Below are 20,317 nucleotides of genomic sequence, written 5' to 3' on the forward strand. Positions count from 1 at the left end.
AAAGACAGTTTGTAAAGTAATGGAAGATGGAGACTTAAGAAGAGCATGGATGGGGAAAGAGGAAGAGAAGGAGAGAGGGAGAGAGAGAGGGAGGGCCTGAGTGAGGGAAAGAGGGAGAGAATTTAAGCAGTATTTTGTGGATATTCTGTCTGTATTCCAGGCAGACATAGGACATTCATATGTAATATGGGGAAAACAACATGAAACAGACTGATTCATGTACTAGAGTCCCGAAAAGAGGAAATAATTTTTGTTAAATCACTGAAAATTGACTCAGATAGTTCCAACAGCTTATAATTCCAAATGAAGTATTATTACTACAATTAAACTGCCCCGTCATGCAGCCTTATTGCTTATATGTAGACTTGTGTGGTGTTTGCATTATTCCTTATTAATCTTAAAATATTTATGACTAGTAAACCATTCTTGTTATATGAGGTTATCATAAAGATTTACAGTTTCTTTCGATACTAACTGTTCGGTGATGTTTTAGCTCTTTATCTCCATCCTGTGCTCTTTCTCTATGGCCCTTTCTGTGCAGCCTCACAGCTGCATGTGAACACCAGCTACAAAATCATGGCTTTTTATCCTCATATTCATTTGAATAATTAGTCATAAGGGTATCGTTGCACATAACTACTGTTCAAAAATCAACCTTATAAATTTAACAGTGGTGTGTGTGTGTGTGTGTGTGTGTGTGTGTGTGTGTGTGTTTGTGTTTGTGTGCGTGTGTGTGTGTGTTCATCTTTGTTACAGTGTTTAGGATAAAACTCACAACTTCACACATACTATACAGTAATTCTATCATTGAGTTAAACTTAACTATCTATTGAATAATTGTCTATTTTTTAATGCTTATATTATTGTCTACTTTCCAGTATTGGGTTTAGTGCTGATCAAAAATTTAACTATTTTGTAGCATGTAAAGCATTGAAGATATTTCCTACTGTAAAGCAGAATAGACTGTGGCTCAGGGATCAGCATCTCTGTCTTTCATAATTGATAATGTGTATGAAATGGACCTAGAGTCAGTGTTCTTACATGTCACTGTGGATACTGTGAAAATAATGAAGACATTTTAGATCACCAAGAAATTTCTTCTTCTTACCAAGACTACGTTATACAAAACAGTAATTAAATATGGTATAAAATAAATTTTGAGTCAGTGACATGAATCAGGAAACGATCACTAACTTGCTTGACCATTTGTGTCCTCAGGACAGAGAGGAGTAAAAGAGCAGAACATCCCATAGGGAAATGTTCTCTTGCCTCTGCTGTTTAACTTCAGCTGTGGCAAACGCTTAGCATTGTAGATGAACAATATTTCTAATGATGTTCTACACTATTGTGACTTAAATCCAATTCCTTTAAAATGAACATTTTTACTAATTTTCTCCCATGACTCTAGTGCTTTAATATTTTATCCTCCTATAATTACTGAATACGTTTTGTGTGATTCAGAAGATTGGAATACATAATTTTTAGTTTTTTTCATGTTATGATAATTTTTATTTCCTTTTTGTCCTTTAAGAGTTATTATCAGATCATCAAAACATTCTTCTACCTTTCTTAAATATCATCCATTATTTTCTTTCTCCATGTTCCCTAGTGAGTATTCAAAATATATGAATCTTTATGTATATAGGTATATGTATATATATATATTAAATATTAATATATAAGTCAATTTCTTATTGGTTTTCTTTGATTTTCTCTTTATACTTCAGTCTTTTCCTTTTATAGTTTGAAAATTCTTTAAATCATCAATGAATTTGATTACTCTTAAGATAAACCTATAAAGGTTTTCTATAGATATATTAGGAAAATGTTTTCAGGATTTTTATTTTAGAATTTTTCCACCTAATTTTTTTCTTACTCTTAATATTGAATGTAGATCCCCACATTGCTTATATTTTAAAGTACATTGGTGCAGACAATTTTAGAATTATCTTTATTTGTTAATTTCATAGAAGTACAGAAATGCCAAATCACATGCACAATTCCAAGATATCGTCAATCCTTTCCCTCAATTAATGTTCTTCTCTTGACTTCAACAATTAACAATGTATAAAATATTGACTTTTGGTCTTAGTATTGAATTGAAAAGAACTGCATGGTCATCATGAGTCAATGGTCATGCCAGGACTGGGGAAAACGTTTTAATACATGCCTACATGACTTTAAGTAATGTGTTTTGAAATTCATACATTGTTAATAATAGTATCACCAAACTGCTTCAGATCTAGTCTATTAATATGCAATTTCAATATTTACAGTTATTATTTCTATCTAGAGATAGTTAAATATGTTTATATTAAGTATATTTTTATTTATCTTTGAACAATTAAAACATTTTATTCCTCATGGGAGGAACATGTGAGCTATTACAAGGTTGATATTCTCTCTTAAACCTGCAAAGCTTCTGTAAGTCAAAGGTCCTGTTGTTTGGACAAAACGGCAACCAACCGATTGGGAAAAGGTCTTTACCAATCCTACAACTGATAGAGGGCTTATGTCCAAAATATACAAAGAACTCAAGAAGTTAGACCTATTAAAAATGGGGTTCAAACCACAGAAAAACACACATGGTATGCACTGCTTGATAAGTGGATATTAGCCAAAATGCTTGAATTACCCTAGATGCACAGAACACATGAAACTCAAGGAGGATGACCAAAATGCGAATGCTTCACTCCTTCTTTAAATGGGGAACAAGAATACCCTTAGCAGGGAATAGGTAGGCAAAGTTTGGAACAGAGGCAAAGGAACACCAATTCAGAGCCTGCCCCACATGTGGCCCATACATATACAGCCACCAAACTAGATAAAATGAATGAAGCAAAGAAGTGCAGGCTGACATGAACCGGATGTAGATCTCTCCTGAGAGACACAGCCAGAATACAGCAAATACATAGGCGAATGCCAGCAGCAAACCACTGAACTGAGAATGGGACTCCAGTTGAAGGAATCAGAGAAAGAACTGGAAGAGCTTGAAGGGGCTCGAGACCCCATATGAACAACAATGCCAACCAACCAGAGCTTCCAGGGACTAAGCCACTACCCAAAGACTATACATGGACTGATCCTGAGCTCCAACCGCATAGGTAGCAATGAATAGCCTAGTAAAAGCACCAGTGGAAGGGGAAGCCCTTTGTCCTGCAAAGACTGAACCCCCAGTGAATGTGATTGTTTTGGGGAGGGCGGTAATACAGGAAGGATGGGGAGGGGAACACTCATAGAGAAGGGAAGGGGATGGGGTTAGGGGGATATTGGCCTGGAAACAGGGAAAGGGAATAACAATCCAGATGTAAATAAGAAATATCCAATTTAATAAAGATGAAAAAAAAACACAAAATTCCTTACATTTCTGTTGTTCATCATGAATCAAGAAGTATTTAAACATATATAACTACCCGTTATATTTTCGTTTCCATGCTTTAAAACCTTACTTGTAAATATATTATATTTAAAATCTCTTTGTCATGAAATCTGATTGATAAACAAAATCACCATTAGGAAGAGACGTAAACATCTTTGCAATCATTAATTAGACATTAATATGTTTCTAATGGCCGGAAAACAAAATATTTTACAATAATGTGAATTAAAGTTCTATGTGTATAGTTACTCTATTTCTTTTGTGGAATTCTTTATAATAAAAGTTTGTTATCTTGAAGTTATACAGACGTTTTCAGATATTCAACAAAATATCAGAAGCTTTACTTTAAATGTGCTAAGCTCACACTGTTTGTGTGTGTGTGTGTGTGTGTTTGTGTGTGTTTGTGTGTGTGTCTGTGTGCAAGTGTGTATGTTTATCTGTGTTCCTGTGTGTATGTGGTATTTGAATGGTTGTACATATTTCAATATGCCATGTTGATGTAAGAAGGAAACTTACAGGTGTTTACTTCCTTTTATTGCATATGATTTCTGAGGGCTGATCTATATTTTCATCCACAGATGATTAATTTTATATTCTGAACAAAACCGTAAATTGTTTCCTTTCTTTTTACATTACAACTACAAGATCAGAGTTGTTTTTTCATATTCTAAGATGCTTTAGCATTATGGCTAGCCTCTGCATAGCAAGATGCAAAATCAGTTAGTGTACGTTATCCTTTTCATAAAATTCTACTAAGCTGACAGATAACATTAGGGTCTTGGATGAATCTTCAGAACCACTCTAACAAACATTCACAAACACACACACACACACACAAACACACACACACACACACACATACACACAAACACACACATATACACATACACACACACTCATAATTTTCAAAGTAATAGGTTATGCCTAGCAGTTGATTAATAGAAAGTAAAAATTAAAAAGCAATGAATAAAACCAGTGAAAGAGATGGCTTTTTTCAAGGGTGTTGTTATGGATAGGGAGAGAGCACTTGTGCTGTGTTTCTTATTGTAGGGACTGTTTCCTAGAAACTTAAAATCCTTATCAAAGATATATGATACTATAGAAACTAACTTCATAAAAATATACGTATCTACTCACTGTCTGTTTATGATTAGATTTCTAGTACATCAGTGGTTTCTTCCCTGATTACTATGCTTTGATTTCATGCTATTTTATTCTTGCTGTCTTCTTAGGTCTTTGGAGCAGAATCTAAATATGAGAGGCAGTAGAGAGCTAATAGTACAAATAACTTTTTTCTTCCTGGGAGTGTTAAGACATGAAGTCGTGTTTGTAAATATACATTTTGGATTCCTAGATCTATCACCATAAAAGATTTCAACACTCTATATCTATATACCATTTTAATATTTACAAACCCTGATATGATAAGAATGCTCAGTAATTAAAATTATTATAAAAATAATTGTGCTGCTTCTCATCCCCATTTCCCTAGAGCTGTGCACATGCAGCACATGGAAGTAGGGTCTAATGCTGGAAGTCCAACTGGGAGGTAGCAAATGTCTCTTCTCTCCTTTTAAGAGCCCTCCATGACTACCTTCTGCCATAATTAACGAAAAATCAGGATGCTTAGCTCTAGCACATATGGCATCTCAGTCACCCTTTATCATACACAACCTGTGACAGTTATGTTTGATATCTCATTACCCAAGTATTAATTTTAAGATAAATATGTTAGAGAGAGTGTCTTCCAGACTTATCTAATGGGAAGAAAATGTTATATATTAGAGGAGTTGTCACAGATTATAATTTGTAAATAATGATTACATCATAGTAACTTTTTCATCATGAGCTTTAAGGTTATTTTATATCATTTTTTCTCTCTCTACATTCTATAGCCTCTATATGTAAAAGCTACAAACTTCGATACAGTGAATGACATAATGAGCAAGTTACTACCAATGATGAGAAAACATGTAAGTTACTTTCAGTTTACTTTGAGTTAAAATGGAATTTTGCTTTTGAGATTCACATACGTGGAAATGTGTAAATACAGAAGAAATCTGATCATGATACATTGACATATAGACTTTACAAATGCCTCCGTTTTTATGTGAAGGTATCGAAAACATAATAATAGTCCTGCGAGTGATATTTTTCTTGAATTCGTGTCTACTTTTATGTGAAATGAATTCATAGCACAGTGGTTTGAGCTATATGCTTAGTTTCACTGGATAATAAACATACATTGTAATAAATTGTGATTAATTTGTCACATGCTCACACCTAACTTAAAGGAAACCAATGTTGGAGGGAAGAGTTTTCTTTCTTCTTTTCTTTTTTTTTATGAAAATGAGTCTATAAACCCTATTTGGGATATAATTCTGTCGTCTTTCCCATTTCTGCTTGTTTTAATTTCTCGGTTTGGAGGTGTAAGTGTACATATTCTGGTATTTATTTTTTTACTTTTAATAAGTCTCGAATGAATGTGTCTGTTTTTTATGTCCTTTCTGCATACATATCTGTATATATCTTTGCTTTTCTATTTTGAAATGTGCACGTGTATCTCTGTTTAACTGTGCATGTGTGAGTGTTGTGATGGGTTTGCGTGTACATGTCTATGACTTTCTGTGAGTTTGTAAAATGAGAATCTACATGTTACTCTGTCTCTCTGTCTCTATGCCCCTCTACCTCTCCCTTCCTCCCGCTCTCTCTCACACTTTTTCTCTTTCTGTTTCATTATCACCTCTCTGTGTATGTTGGGGTGTGGATGGGTAGTTGGTGGTGTGTCTGCTTGTGTGTTTTTAGTGTCTAGTTTAATAATTAAAAACTTTATGGGACAATGTCATTGGTTTTAAATAAGAGTCTACAAGAAAATACAATTAATAATTCTAGTTAGAGCCACTCCTGGAGGGTGCTCAATATTTCCACATAATGTTCTATTTAGAAGGTTGAATCAAATGGATCCATCACACTGTGTGCAGTAAATATATTCCAGAACTTCTTTTCAACATTGGGTCTATTTTCCAGGATAGACACTTGTGCTTCATCTCCACAGACAGGACATCTCTCATTGAAAGCCAAAAGCTGTTTTCACTTGTAGGCACACTCGTAGACTCTCTGTTTTTACTATTTTGTTCACTGTTGTCGAAGTTCTCCTATCTTTGGAATGACACTTTGCTAAACTTATCATAGTCACAGTGTGTATGTGCATCTGTGAGCACTAGTTTGTGTGCTCATGTTAAGTTGAAGTTCAGTATTCCTCACCCAGTATGCACAGATGTAAGAAATTATAATAATATTTGTCTTGGTTAGTGATAATGGCTGAATGCAACTTCTTACTTTATTGTGGATCAGTAGATCAAGGCTCCATCAAAGAGGAAAGGCAAGTACCCAAAGGTTTTCTCCTGAAATCAGTCCTGTTTGCTCAAACCTGTGTTCAGAAAACGTATCATTAATACTGGTCTAAATAATTTCCCTGCTATACAGCTAGATATGATAAGTAAAGGAAATTCTAGACTCTTCAAGACTCTGATGTCACCTTATTTGTGATGGTTGGTTCTTTTTGCCTTCCAGAACATTGAAGATTATCAACTGTGGTTCTGTCCTCGCCCTGGGGAAGCTCCAAGAGCACTCCAAGGTAATAACAGGGAAATCTAAAGAGAGACTAGCTGAGTTTGGTGAATTCCCAATGTTTTCATTACTTTGTCTTATACTTACACACTAAAGCAAAATGATTTAAACATAATGTCATGCATTTAAATCATAATTAATATCTAATATGACCTTCAGACTCAAGATAACATCTCGTAAGTTACAGTCTGAGAATAACAGGAATTTTTCTGGGATTTTCTATTTGAAAAACAGAATTTTCCTGAAAAGGCAAACAAAACAAAATTTTAAGCATCTTGTTTCTGGAGAAAATAATTAAAAAAAATTTGGTGATGATTACAGAATATCCTCCTAGCTAGAGAGATATCTCAAGGATTTCCATCACTCACATGGTAGCTCACACCCGTCTATAACTCCAGTTTCAGGGCATCTAATTCCCACATCTGACCTGCACAATCACCAAGTGCAACATAGTAAACAGGCATTTATGAGCAAAAGTCTTACACACAGAAACAAGTTTAAATCTAAAATGCAATATCTTCAGTTTTTTCTCTTTATTCCAAATTATATAGATTGTTTCGTAATGAATATTATAAATGTAGCCATTTCTCTGAATCCATGTAAAATATTCAGTTCACATCTCTCATGACAAGTAACTCTGTAACTGAATGTGAGATCATATTCTGATTTCTGGAAACAGCCTGCCTTACTCACAGATACTTGGTTTGTTGCCTTCTTTTAGTTCCACACTAGATTATTGCCAAATAAATAATGGTAATAGAATTATCAGAAAAGTTTGAATAAGAATTAAAAATCTGAGATCTCCAAGTGTGCTTGCAAAGCTGGACTTTTCAAAGGTAAATTTGTGAAGCTCTAACACATAGAGTTGATCTTCCTACAAGTGACTTAAATCTCTGAAGATGCTCTCCCATTAAGGCCAGATTTTCCAGTTTTGTCAAGTATAGTCTTTTGTAGTAAAACCTGATGATGTTTTTAATTTCCTCAATTTCTGTTTTGTCTCCCCTTTCATTTCTGATTTTGTTAATCTGCATACTATTTCTGAGACTTTTATTCAGTTTCAGTTTATGTGTCTTGTTGATTTTCTCAAAGAACAGATCTTGCTTTTATGGATTCTATTTCTAATTGATTTCAGACCTGATATTCTTTCCTGCTGTTTGCTTCTCTTTGGTTTGCTTTCTCCTTTTTGATCTAGGCTTTTCATTGTGCTTTTAAGTTGCTAGTATAGGTTCTGACTATTATCTTTGTGAAGACATTTAGCGCTCATATTTTTTTATGTATGCGGTGTGAAATATTTAAATTGCTTAATGTAAAGTTATACAAGTGCATAAGGATTCTTATGATGTAAAATATTATTGATATTAATACTCCAACAGGCATGTCTTCAAACGGTTGGAACAGAATATAACAAAGTCACTCTAATACATTGCACTGTTAGATCTATATTCTCTAAACAAAGTCTCACACAGAAATTTTTCTCCTCATTGTTTTTAGAGTTGTCAGCTAACTTAATTCTACTATCTGAATAGGGTTCTAATGTTTTCATGTGTACAGTCTTCATTATCCCAAAGAAGAAGAGGGAAGAGGAGGAGGAGGAGGAGAAATATGAAGAGGAGAAATATAGAAAGCATACAAATTGTATCAGAAGATTTGCCCATATTCAGTTACAATTCATGTTCTTTTTTTCTCATAGGAAATGAGTATCCACATGACATTATAATGATAAATATTCAAAAGAACTTCAGTTCACGGGACTTAAGGCATTTTACATCTTTCCCTTCCCTACCTGGGCTGATCATGAAATATCTAAACTCTGATGCACAGGGGCAATTCATCTTAAGGCCCAGAAACTCAGCCAGAAGCCAACAGCAAAAAAGTGCGTCCGCTGTTTTCTTTAGGGTGGCTTTTCTTAGTTCCCATTTTAATTTGTCAATAAATATCACACCATACTATCATTTCCTTGCTTGGGAGAGAGGTACTGTAATAAATAACAACAACAACAAAAAAAAAACTAAAAAATATGTTCCAGGTCCATAAGAAGAGAACTCTAAATTCTGATGTGAAGACTAGGCTTGGTTATAGGGAGAACATGTCGCTTATTCCAGACAGATATTCACCATAAATTGGTATACCAAGCACTGTGTGAACACATTTTTGTCCCATTAGAATTGCGGCCCTAAGTCATGGATCCTGATATGTTGCCCCTCAAGTGTTTCTATGATTAGAGCACAAAGTGACTTAAGAACTACATTTTGACAAACTATTGCAATGAAAACTACATAGAAAAAGTAGATTTTTGGGATTGAAAATAATCTGTTGCAGGCTTCAAATACAAATTAACTTAGGCTTATAGCCAAGTCTCTCATCTCATTTCAAATTATATAAACATATACTTTAGACCTAAATCTAGAGTCACAATATTCCTAAAATTGATAGACTGGGCATTTTTATTTTTTAAAAAATATTCTGCAAAGGATAGAATACTTTTATACTTTCTTCTTACTCTGTTTTCTTGGAACCCTCCCATTTACTAACTTGATTTCTTTTAAAATTTGTCTTTTTTTCATAGTTATTATATTTACATTTGAAATGTTGTTCCCTTACTGCCCCCCTAAGAATAACCAACCTCATCCCTCTGCTCCTTTGTCTCTAAAACGGTGCTACCCCACCAATCTTCCTACTCCCACCTCATCCATCTATCCTTCCCTTCTCTGGGTACTCAAGCTTTCACAGGAGCAAGGACATCCCCTCCCACTGAGGCCAGACAAGACATACATGTGCTACATATGTAGCAGGGGCCACAGACTGACAATGTGTACTCTCGTGTTGTTATCTAAGATCAGGGAGCGCTGAGGTCAAGTAAATTAATACTATTGTCCCTCCTATGGGGCTGCTATTCATTTCTCCTCCTTCATTCCTTCCCCTAATTCTTTTGTTGGGGACCCAGGGTTAAGTTGGATGGTTGCCTGTAAGTATCTGCATCTGTCTCAGTCAGAGGCTGGTAGATCTTCTCAGAGGACAGCCATGTCAGGTTCCTGCCTCCAAGTATATCTTTGTAACAACAATCTTATCATGTTTTGGTGTCTATGGATAGGATGGACCAGAAGTTGAGGCAAGTTCTGTATGGCCTTTCCTTCAGTCTCTGCGCCCATTTTTGTCCCTGCAGTTCTTTTAGACAGAAACAGTTCTGAGTCCAATATTTTGAAATGGGTTTTGGTATAATATATATCTATAACTACACACACATACATATACACACACTCACACATACACACACACACACGCACACAAACACACACACACACTCACTGAGAGACCTTTGTCAGTCTATGTAATATTACTTGTGATTTCTGCCCTCCTGATTTTACATTAGATAGCCAGGCAGATAATGTGTTCTACAGTGAGGAAGAATATTTTATACTGTGTTATATGACTCATTTGTTTACTTTTAATTTATTTGTTTTAAAAATCGTTTTTAAATTTTTTTATGGTCCAATATTCTAAAGGAAAACTCAGAAGGGAAAAAGAAACTAGGATTTCAGCTGTGTTCTTACACTACAATGTATAGTCATGTATTTTCTCATGAGGGGGACATGCTGCTGCTAATATAAACTTGAGAATGGTTCTTGAAAATACTGAACAAAAAACTAAGGATAGAAAGAACTTCATCATAACATTTGAAGTAAACAGAAAAATTTTAAATGTGAATAAAGGAAGGGCGTCAATTAAAATGGATGTGACTACTGAAGCAACAGCCTGTACATATTTCAGGGAGCTTGTTCAACCAAGGTACCTAGTATTTCATGAGGAACTGTGGAGTTAGACAGCATCATCTTGTGGGAATGGCACCTAGAGAACTTTAGACCCTGTCTTAGAGACATCAGTAAGATTAATAACAGTGTAGGTTATATGAGAAGAAGGAGGTATAAACACAACAGAATTATTAACCTATTAAAATAGGGACATATTCTACTTAAATTTAGTTTTGTAAAAGATCTTTATAAATTATACTATCCCATGTAATGATCTCAACTCCTGTTCAGATATGAAGGAAAAGACTCTTAAGAAACAAAGAACTTCTACATCATCGTGGTGGCACAGGAGCTGTGAGCCCCACCCAGACCAAGTATGCACCACCCCAAAAGTTAATAATAGAGGAAAACTGTTTGGAAGAGAACTCAGTTCCATTTGTAAGGATGGCAACCTGCCCTTGGCAATTCTGGTATGTCTCATATGGTTCTTCTCTGGCTCTCCTAAGTCAAAATCCTGCTTCTTAAATCCCTATTCCTTCACTTCTATCACAGTGTGGAGTAAAATTTGTGTCTCAAATCATTGGCTTTCAAATAAGAAGATGAGAGAGGGTTATCAGGGATGATCTATTGGAAAAGTTTGATTTAATCCCTTAACTATTTTGGAAAATTTGATAAAAAGAAATGTTGCACGAACTTTAAGGATTAATGTTAACGTTGGCTATATACAAAAAAAATTGAGGCACAAAACTAGCCTGAGGGTCTCTGTGTCCATGCAGGTACTTGAACTGCATCTGTGCACACCATTGTTCTGGTTCTCAAGGAGCCAATAGTGCTCTGTTGTGCAGAAAGCCTGACAGATATTTCCATTCTTCCTCTAGGACATGCTGTCCCTACTAAAAAGGGAAGGGCCCACAACCGAGGGTGTCTTTATAATACATCCGAGTATAACAATGTGCCAAACAATAAAAGACAAATTGGATTCAGAAGAAGAGGTGGACATGAACAAGCTATCAGTGCATGTCGTGTCGTGGATCTTTAAGGTAGGGAAAGTCCTTCCATCATCCACCCTCAGGCTTCCTGAGTGAATGGGAATAGTGTCCTTCCTTTTGCATTCCATTGACTGACAATAGATACACATGAGAGAAATATGGTAAGCTCTAAGTCTCCTCAGTTAGTCATAATAATATGGATGATGTTTTGTTCAGAAATTATTTGAGCAATGCTATTGTTGGATTATCAAAACTGAGCCCTCCCTTCATTTCTAGGAGATCCAATGTCAAAGCAAATGTCCTTGTCCTCTGGTATACAGTCTTTGTGACACTCTTTTCCAATGCATGGAGCCCACAGTTGAGGAGTTAGTATGTATATGCATAAATTGGGGCTCAGAGCCACAGGATATTTTGTTCTTTGTGCCTTAAATAGCTGTAGTTTTAAGTAACAGTCTCCAACCATTGCAAAGAGAAATTTTCTGACGGGTAAGGGCTATGTTATCTGTGAATATTAGTAAAATATTAATAATAGAGTTAGGAGTCACACTTGTTTAGTGAAATGGGGGCAGGGCATTCACTAAGAACCCTGACGACACGTTCCTCCCTGCTTGAAGTACCAGACATAGCTTTCTGCTCCTGAGAAATCAGATAGTATTTCCTATGGTTGTCTTTGTTGTGGTTACTACCATAATTTATGTTTCTATCATGTAAAATAGTATTTGAACTGAAATATTTTTTGCTTATATGTGCTAGCTGGCTCAGCTGTCCACTAGAGGAATGTTGAGCTGAGGACAGATTTTTCTATAGTCCATGTAAATCTGAAAATCTACTCTTTGGTTTCTGTTTTGAATAGATGAAACTTACTGGACCAATATACTGTGGAACATTCTAAGTAGGGGAAATTTGGGGAGCTGTGAAGAAAGTTAGAATTAACTTGAAATTTACAGTTGAATGCATTTTGAATAATTTCCATGATTAATTTCTTCCATAAAATATTTTTGCTCTTTTTTAAGGACTTTCTACAAAACATTGAAGGAAGTCTGATGACTTCAAAACTGTATGATGAGTGGATTGCTGTAACCAAAAAAGTCGATGACGAAGAGAAATTAGCTGCAGTGCAGAGGTAATTGTTGGCAAACTCTGTGAACAACATCAACAAAATAGAAGCAGTATTTGCTTACACATTAGAGATAATATATCACAGCAATATTTACTAAAAACATTGACAGACAGCAAAAGGTTTCACTTGTTCACACACACAAAAGACACTTTGAAAAGAGAAGTGTGAGTTACAGTGGCCCAAGCTTTTATCTTACCTTCACATTCCAATTAGATTTGTCTTTTTTTCTGAATTGGATAAATATTTCAAGCAATAATTTGAAGAAAAATTCTTCCATTTTATTTTGAGAGCATCCAGCAAATGATACAATCACTCTGTTCCCTTCATTCATATTTACAGATCGAGTATACTTGTTTAAAAATAACTTTCTCTACATTCAGCCTTTTAGATAAACTGCCATCTGCAAATGCTGTGCTTCTGAGGCAAATTTTTCAAATATTATATGAAATAAAAAGTAATTCTTCTGTTAATGAGATGTCTTCTTACAATCTATCTGTTGGGATAGCTCCATGTCTCTTATTCATGCCCAGTTACTGCAATAACGGAGGGACAAATGACATTCCCATAAAGGTAACGCCTAACTTTGATACGCCTTTACAATGAGACAGGAAAAAAGGATTATCCTGAGAATCCAGGTTATTCTGTTGTTGTGGGTGATTGTTTTGGTTTTGGTTTTGTTTCATTTTGTAAAGGAAGTACAGCTTTGAAAGGTGTTCTTCTGCAGGGAAGGAATCATTGGTGAATTTTAACTAAAACATAAATGTGTATTTGAGCTCAGTGACTCAGTCTTTAGTCGTCATTTAGAATGTCCTAGACTCACGCAGTGAAAACAAATGCTGTGAAATGATACAAAAAGTAATAATCCTGGGTATTGATTGGGTCAGCAAACCAGACTTAATACGGATATAATCAGTGTAGAATGTGGGAAATTCTACTTGTTTTCAGGGTGGTTTCCCCAACAAAACAAAGGCAATGCAATTTGGATTGCTTTAATCAGATAAGGTCATTAGAACTCCTGATTAATGTTAGTAAGTACACCCTTGCGCTCTGGGTGCTGGTTATGATTGATTTAGAAAAGTGATTGAGTATACTCTTCTATGTTAGCCACCTTTTAAATACTATAATGAAACACCAAAATTTACATAGTATATTGATCAAATGGTTCATTTCATTAATAAGTATCTGAGTTTCTGATTCATTATTAATTGACCAATTGTCATTGGACCTCTAAGGCTCATATTATAAAACAGCCCTATTGAGAAACAATAATATTCCTCACATTGTGTAGAATCAAAGGTCAGGAGGAAAAGACAGGGTACCAAAGTAGCTGCCATTGAAGATCAATAATTATCCCATTTCCTCCAAGAAAATCTTATTTCAAATACCTCCCAATACAATGAACCATAAGATCAAGATGTTACCATTGCTTCTGAACTGAGTAATCACTGTTTTAAGATTAAGTAATTAATTAAGGATATGTGAAGAAATGACTTACAGTGATATACTGATGCAGCTGTTACCATTGCACTGTACTGAGACATGATGGGCTCAGATGGGTTTGCCTGTCTCTTGCTTTTTAGACAACCCTTGGGAACTTTTCATCAGATGGTGCCTGCATTGAGAAGCCATTTTTCTCCTTAGTTCTGCCTTTCTATAAGCATCCTTACAATCATGCTCACTCATGGGTGTATCAAATGTAACCAAAACTATTTCAGTGTACAGTACACATCACGTACTGGCCATCACAATGTAAAAACTGGAAATCATCCTCTTATATAACATTGCACTGTGATGATCACACTTGAACATTAGATCTAAGAATCTTTGAAATTTCTGGCATAGCCAGCCCCTGTATTCTAACAGCTAACTTTTTCTCCGAATTTTAATCTGCACATTTTTAGCCTCCAAGACTAATAAGTAAAATGTGATTTGCAACCAGGCAAACTAAAAGAGACATTCTGTGTTTGCCCTCCTTTACCACAGATTTCTCTGGTAACATTTATGATCGAAAACACTCCAAAAATTTTTGGAGAGGACGTGGTTGCAGTGTCATATGAAACATCCCTAACTCATCCTCCCGGAGCAAAGTCCTCATGTTCCCCTGACACTTCAGCAAATACCAGAAACGTGAAGCAAACCAATCGTGGACTCAGCAGCTGCCCCACTGAGAGGACATGCCCTCCTGACTATAATGCACTGCCAGGAAGTCCAGCTGCCCCTCTTCCCTGTGAAGACATTCTAGGTGTGTAATCTTGTTCTACTACCATAACTTAAAGGTAGAATCATTGAGCACTGAAAATATATTTGTAACAAACAGCAATGAAGGATTTCCTGAAGCATGTGAAGAAAAATTTTGCCTATGCATTATAGGTATTATCCCATTGTTAGAATTTGCCTCCTAATTTAAGTACCTCTTTCCACTGTTCCTTACTTTATGTTAGAGGTTACTCCCAGCAATGAGATTAAATAATTAAGGATATGTAAGTAAATGATACTTACAGTGAAAAATTGAGTCTTAACATAGATTCTTAAAGAAAATATCAACTCAATAGCAAATTGGGTTTTCTCTATGTAACAGGTCTGGTTGTCATGAAACTTGCTTTATGTACCAGAATGACCTCAAATTCACTATGCTCCTCCTTGCTCTTCTTCCTGAGGTCTGGGAATATAGCCATGTGGCACTATGGTAGTCTCTTATGAAAATCTGAATATATAGCATAATATACCCATATGTTTGACATAGACACTATGATCTGAGATTTGAGCTCATAGATCAGTGGAGAAAGCCAAGGGCTGTAACAGAACTGTACTTAGTCAAACTGTGTTGGGAAATCCAGATACTGCTATTAATTTACTGTTGTCAATGGCAGTCAGAGTGTTACACAGGGGGATGAAAAGACTGGTACTATATGACTGTTTGATTCTAATATTTGTATGCATAGCTTTCAATGCAAACACAAGAAATTGATGTTTATCCCATAAGTATGGGACATATACAACTATATATCCAGTGATTTACAAAGCAAGATCATAATAAATGTTATAATATTAATTAGTTATTTTCTGTGTGTTTGTGGTATCACATAAGGCATGCAGGCCTTACACTGAAAAGGGTCTACTAAGGCTAAATGAGGGCTAAATCTGTTCAGTTAAAACAATGATTTCCCTTCTTTCTTAGATTCAGAGAAAAGTGAAGGAAATGTATATACCAACCAAGCAATACCTTTGCTTAGTCTACCACAAGCACCAAAGAAATGTTTGTTTGGCAAATCTCTTGTGAGAATTTTTGAAGGCAAAAGCCTGCCTACTCCAATATTTGTGAGTATCATTTGGGGTTTCTACAGCACCTTTGTTTTCACTAAGTTGTTGAACCAAACTGATGAATGTTTATATAACTTATCCATGAGAGCAAGATCAGTTTCGAGTAAAATAAGTTCCCCAAAAGTTTGAATCATGTAATGAAAAAGAATTGTAAAAGAAGAAAAAGAAATAGATTTCCCATGTTTTACAGTTTTTGCATCCAAGATACAAACCCACCATCTTGTTGGAAGAAATGGGTCTATAGAAATGCCCCAATGATTACCCAACTGTTTTCCAGTTTCTTTATGACTCCATGTCACTCTGGAGTCAATCCCTTAATATCATTGCTATGAGATTAATCACTCTTTTATAATTAGAAATATCTCTAGACTTTTACTTTACATTATAAAATGATTAGTTTTGCTATGTATTAACATTTTTATCCTATTAGAGTATATTTAAATGTCACCTAATATGCCATAATCTATTTTAAACTCGTTACTAAACTTCTTTCGAAATATATATTTACTGTCCAACATCTATTTTAGCACTATAGCTATGCTGGAAATTTAAGCTGTGTGTGAACAAATTGAACGTGTCAGACACATAAGCATTACTGCCCAGTTCTTAGGTATTTTAGAGCAGAATTTTCTGATAACCATGTTTTTAATCATGTAATCTATTGAAAATGCAGAAAATATGGGGTCAATCTGTGTATGGTAGTCATTTTTACAGAGTAAAATTATGGAAGAATGAATGACATTGCTTGGGTTCTTAGATGTGACAGCATCATTAGACATAGGTAAAAATAAGAGAACACAAAAAAAGAAAATAAAAGTTGTAGATGTATAGTGAAAAAAAATTCTTAAAAACACAAAAGTTAAGATTCGTAATAGAGGCCAGGACAGAGAGGAAATAAAAGTGATTTGATCTCAGAAAGGGAACTATTCCAACAATTACTTAAGATGGCATGCTTGAGAAGGATATGCATAGAAGGAAACAAAAAGTAATGGAGGACCATTCACCAAAATGGTTGGTGAAACAGAGGTCCAAACAAAACCGTAATGTTACAAATTGTGGAAAAAATGGATTAGGGAAGCAAATGTGTATGTTAGCAGAAACAATAAAAGGTCAATGACTTTTTCATTCTTCTCATTTATAGCTCTATATCCAAAACTGCCATTGCTCAGGTTAACAATAAATGACATAAATATTCTTCAGATGTGTGGACCTCTAATAATAACAAGCTTATCCTTATCCCACACAGGATATGTTTTCCATAATTGCAGAGAAGGGACAAGATTCTGATCATATATTTAATACGGTATCTGAAATTTCACACTGGTCCCTGAGGGACAGGATTGAAAATGACGAACACATAAACTGGCAGGAAGAAGACGTTCTAGTTATAGCATCCGTATTAATGGTAAGGAAGGTTTTCATATCACCAACATTAAGCATCCCTCTGCAGATGCATATGTGCTTTCTGTCCTTGAGATTATGTGATGACTGATTCCTGGAACTATGGACCCTTGACACATGACCTCTGTAGCTTTCCCTAAGGAGTTCCTGTCTCCTTCAGGGCATCGAATCCTTCCCCCATTTCTTCCAAACAAGTACTCGATTCATCCATAAGATCCAATGATTGGCTGTGGCTCCTCATATCCTATTTCAGTCAGATGCTGGCTGGAGCCTTTGAGAGGGCAGTTAAGATAGGTCCCTGTCTGGATGTTCCACAAAGGAGCTGCCTTTTTCAAGGCAGAGGTCTTTGGGTTTGGGAGTACATTATAGAACTGCAGTTGCAGATACAGATGTGGACTAGAATCCAGGAGAGACAATTTGAAAGGACGGTAATTTTGTTTCATTGCTATAGCAACTAGGACTCTGCTTCTTTGATTCTACTTGTAGGTAAGAAAACACAGGATCGTGCACATAGGTTCCACTTTTGAGCTTAGATTTTGGGGAGATGACACTTTGGGAATCTTTGTGGAAGTAAGCCCTCAACCAGTGATTCTCAACCTTCCTAATCCAGAAACACTCATCTATTTCCTGATGGTTTTGTGACTCTTAACCATTACTTCATTTGACTTCTCTTCATAATTAAAATTTTGCTACTGATATGAATAATAAAGAAAATGGATAGATTTTCTTATATACAAGATAAATGATATGACACTCAAGTTGAAAATCACTGGTCTAAACTGCCAGTTTTAAACAAAATTACATTGAACATTACTTTTTTGCTTTATTTCATTAAAAAGGACTTCATTAGTAACATTAAAGGAAGCTTACTTACTTCTGATTTATATGAAGATTGGCTTACCGTCATGGATGAAGGAACTCTGTTTGGAAGAATTACTGCCATCCAAAGGTAATGATAGAGTAAGCACGTGGGGAACTACACCAATATAGAAGCAGTGCTTTTGTAAGGTACAGAGGCTTGTGAATACAGGATTATTAGCTGGCATGATATCTCATGCCAAGTGGTTTCCTTAGCTCAGACAGGTATTGTCACTTTTTAAACATGTTCATTTCTCACGCTAGTGTGTTGAATCATGTCTGTAAACTCACCTGGGAGTCTTCTCCTTTATTTCTGTCATGGCCAAGAAGTCAGCCTATGTAAGAAATTTTGTGCAGGTCAGCCTAGAGTATTGGTTTAGTTCCTGTGTGAGACAAATTAAAAGAAGTTTGTGTGTATAATACCTGTGGGTTATTTGCATCCCAATATTACTACCATGGTTTTAAATAGGTCATTGATTAGAATATGAAGCTATTACTGGATTCTTCTTCCTCAATTATAGCTATCTAGAGACGTCTGAGTCAGTTCTCACTTTGACTTTGAATCATTTTTCTGTGTGAAAGTTCATAGAATGTTTTCGTATTTAACAGGAGCTTTGTGCTCCCGTTCCTACCCAGGAGCCCTGCATCTTTGCCTTGCCTGTAGCAGAAGCTTTTGTAACTGCATCATGTAGAGTCACTAGGGTCCTTCCTCCTACTTATGTTTGAGAGTGTCTAAAGAGTGTTACGTGGATTCATACTACATTAGAAATAAAATGTGTCTCCACTCCATTGTGGTTGGATAAATAGGTTGCTGTTTAATAACAATGGATGTTTTCATGAACAGAACACACATGGTCTGCAACAACCTTCATTCATTCTCATACCAGGGCATTTTGTGGATTCACTAGTGTGATTTCTGTTCCTTAAGTTCTACAGTGTCACAAGAGTGTTACATGGATTCATAATACATTAGATATTAAATATGTCCCCGTGGTGCCTGGAAAGGTGGATCGCTGATAATTACACTGGATGTTTTCATACACAAAACATATATGGTTTCCAACAATCTTCATTCATTCTGATACTAGTGATCCAGGAACCTTTCTCTGGCTTCTGTAGGGTACCACTCATACATCGTACACAGAAATTCATAAAGAATTTTAAAAATATTTCCCATGATTCTCTGAAGAAAAGTGAGTTGCAGAAAATATTTTATGTAATACTCTATCTATATATTCTTACTTGTTTTGAATTCTGATCATGCTATGAGTTGGTCTACAAAGCATTTATCTTGTTTTTTCTTTGTGGTTAGATTTGTAACTTACATTACTTTTAAGATGATCTAGCATAAACTTCTCCTTTTCTTTGTTTAGACTTACACGTCAGATGCCCGAACAAAACTTCCTTCTTCTACAATATGTCATTTGTGTATTAGTAATGATAAGTGACTCTTCGATGAATAATTTAGACTCTCACACATTATCTCTCCGCATAGCTCCGTCTGTGCTATGTGGTCAGCCTGCAAGTGACGCACTATATGGGGATTCTGCCTCAAGAAAGGTAAGGGGGTCTGACTTTCGCCTTTGGGAACAAAGTTAGAATAATTATCCTGTAATTGGGAATACTTTGGAAAGTTCATTTCTGCAAAAGGAAACACTAGGACTGCATTGTTCTGGAGTGGAAGGAAATAAGTATTGATCTCTTTTAGGAAGATTTGGGAAGGGAGATAGTTAATGTAGATTAAAGAAGTTGAGTCATTTCTGTCTTTCTTTTGTCTTCTCCTTCTTTCCTTTTAGATACTGATTTTAGATATTGATGTTGTAGCCAACAGCAATCTGCACGTATAATAGTAGTCCAGGAAGTTTAAATT

General features: G+C 35.4%; 1 protein-coding gene across 2 annotated transcripts in view; it reads left to right on the forward strand.

The window, feature by feature from the left end:
* LOC134478921 (uncharacterized) overlaps positions 1-20,317 on the forward strand; it is a 49,661-nt gene that overhangs the window by 11,608 nt on the left and 17,736 nt on the right. The window contains exons 6-17 of one of the 2 annotated variants that reach the window (XM_063282875.1): positions 5,275-5,352; positions 6,953-7,016; positions 8,700-8,882; positions 11,050-11,228; positions 11,637-11,798; positions 12,761-12,870; positions 13,248-13,437; positions 14,851-15,109; positions 16,046-16,185; positions 17,435-17,593; positions 18,429-18,538; positions 19,821-20,007. In XM_063282875.1, the coding sequence (XP_063138945.1) occupies positions 5,275-5,352; positions 6,953-7,016; positions 8,700-8,882; positions 11,050-11,228; positions 11,637-11,798; positions 12,761-12,870; positions 13,248-13,437; positions 14,851-15,109; positions 16,046-16,185; positions 17,435-17,593; positions 18,429-18,538; positions 19,821-20,007 (1,821 nt within the window). The remainder of the gene's footprint in view (positions 1-5,274; positions 5,353-6,952; positions 7,017-8,699; positions 8,883-11,049; positions 11,229-11,636; positions 11,799-12,760; positions 12,871-13,247; positions 13,438-14,850; positions 15,110-16,045; positions 16,186-17,434; positions 17,594-18,428; positions 18,539-19,820; positions 20,008-20,317) is intronic. The other variant, XM_063282876.1, reaches the window with a different exon arrangement.

The sequence above is a fragment of the Rattus norvegicus genome, chromosome 2, assembly GCF_036323735.1.
Source record: "Rattus norvegicus strain BN/NHsdMcwi chromosome 2, GRCr8, whole genome shotgun sequence".
Lineage (NCBI taxonomy): Eukaryota > Metazoa > Chordata > Mammalia > Rodentia > Muridae > Rattus > Rattus norvegicus.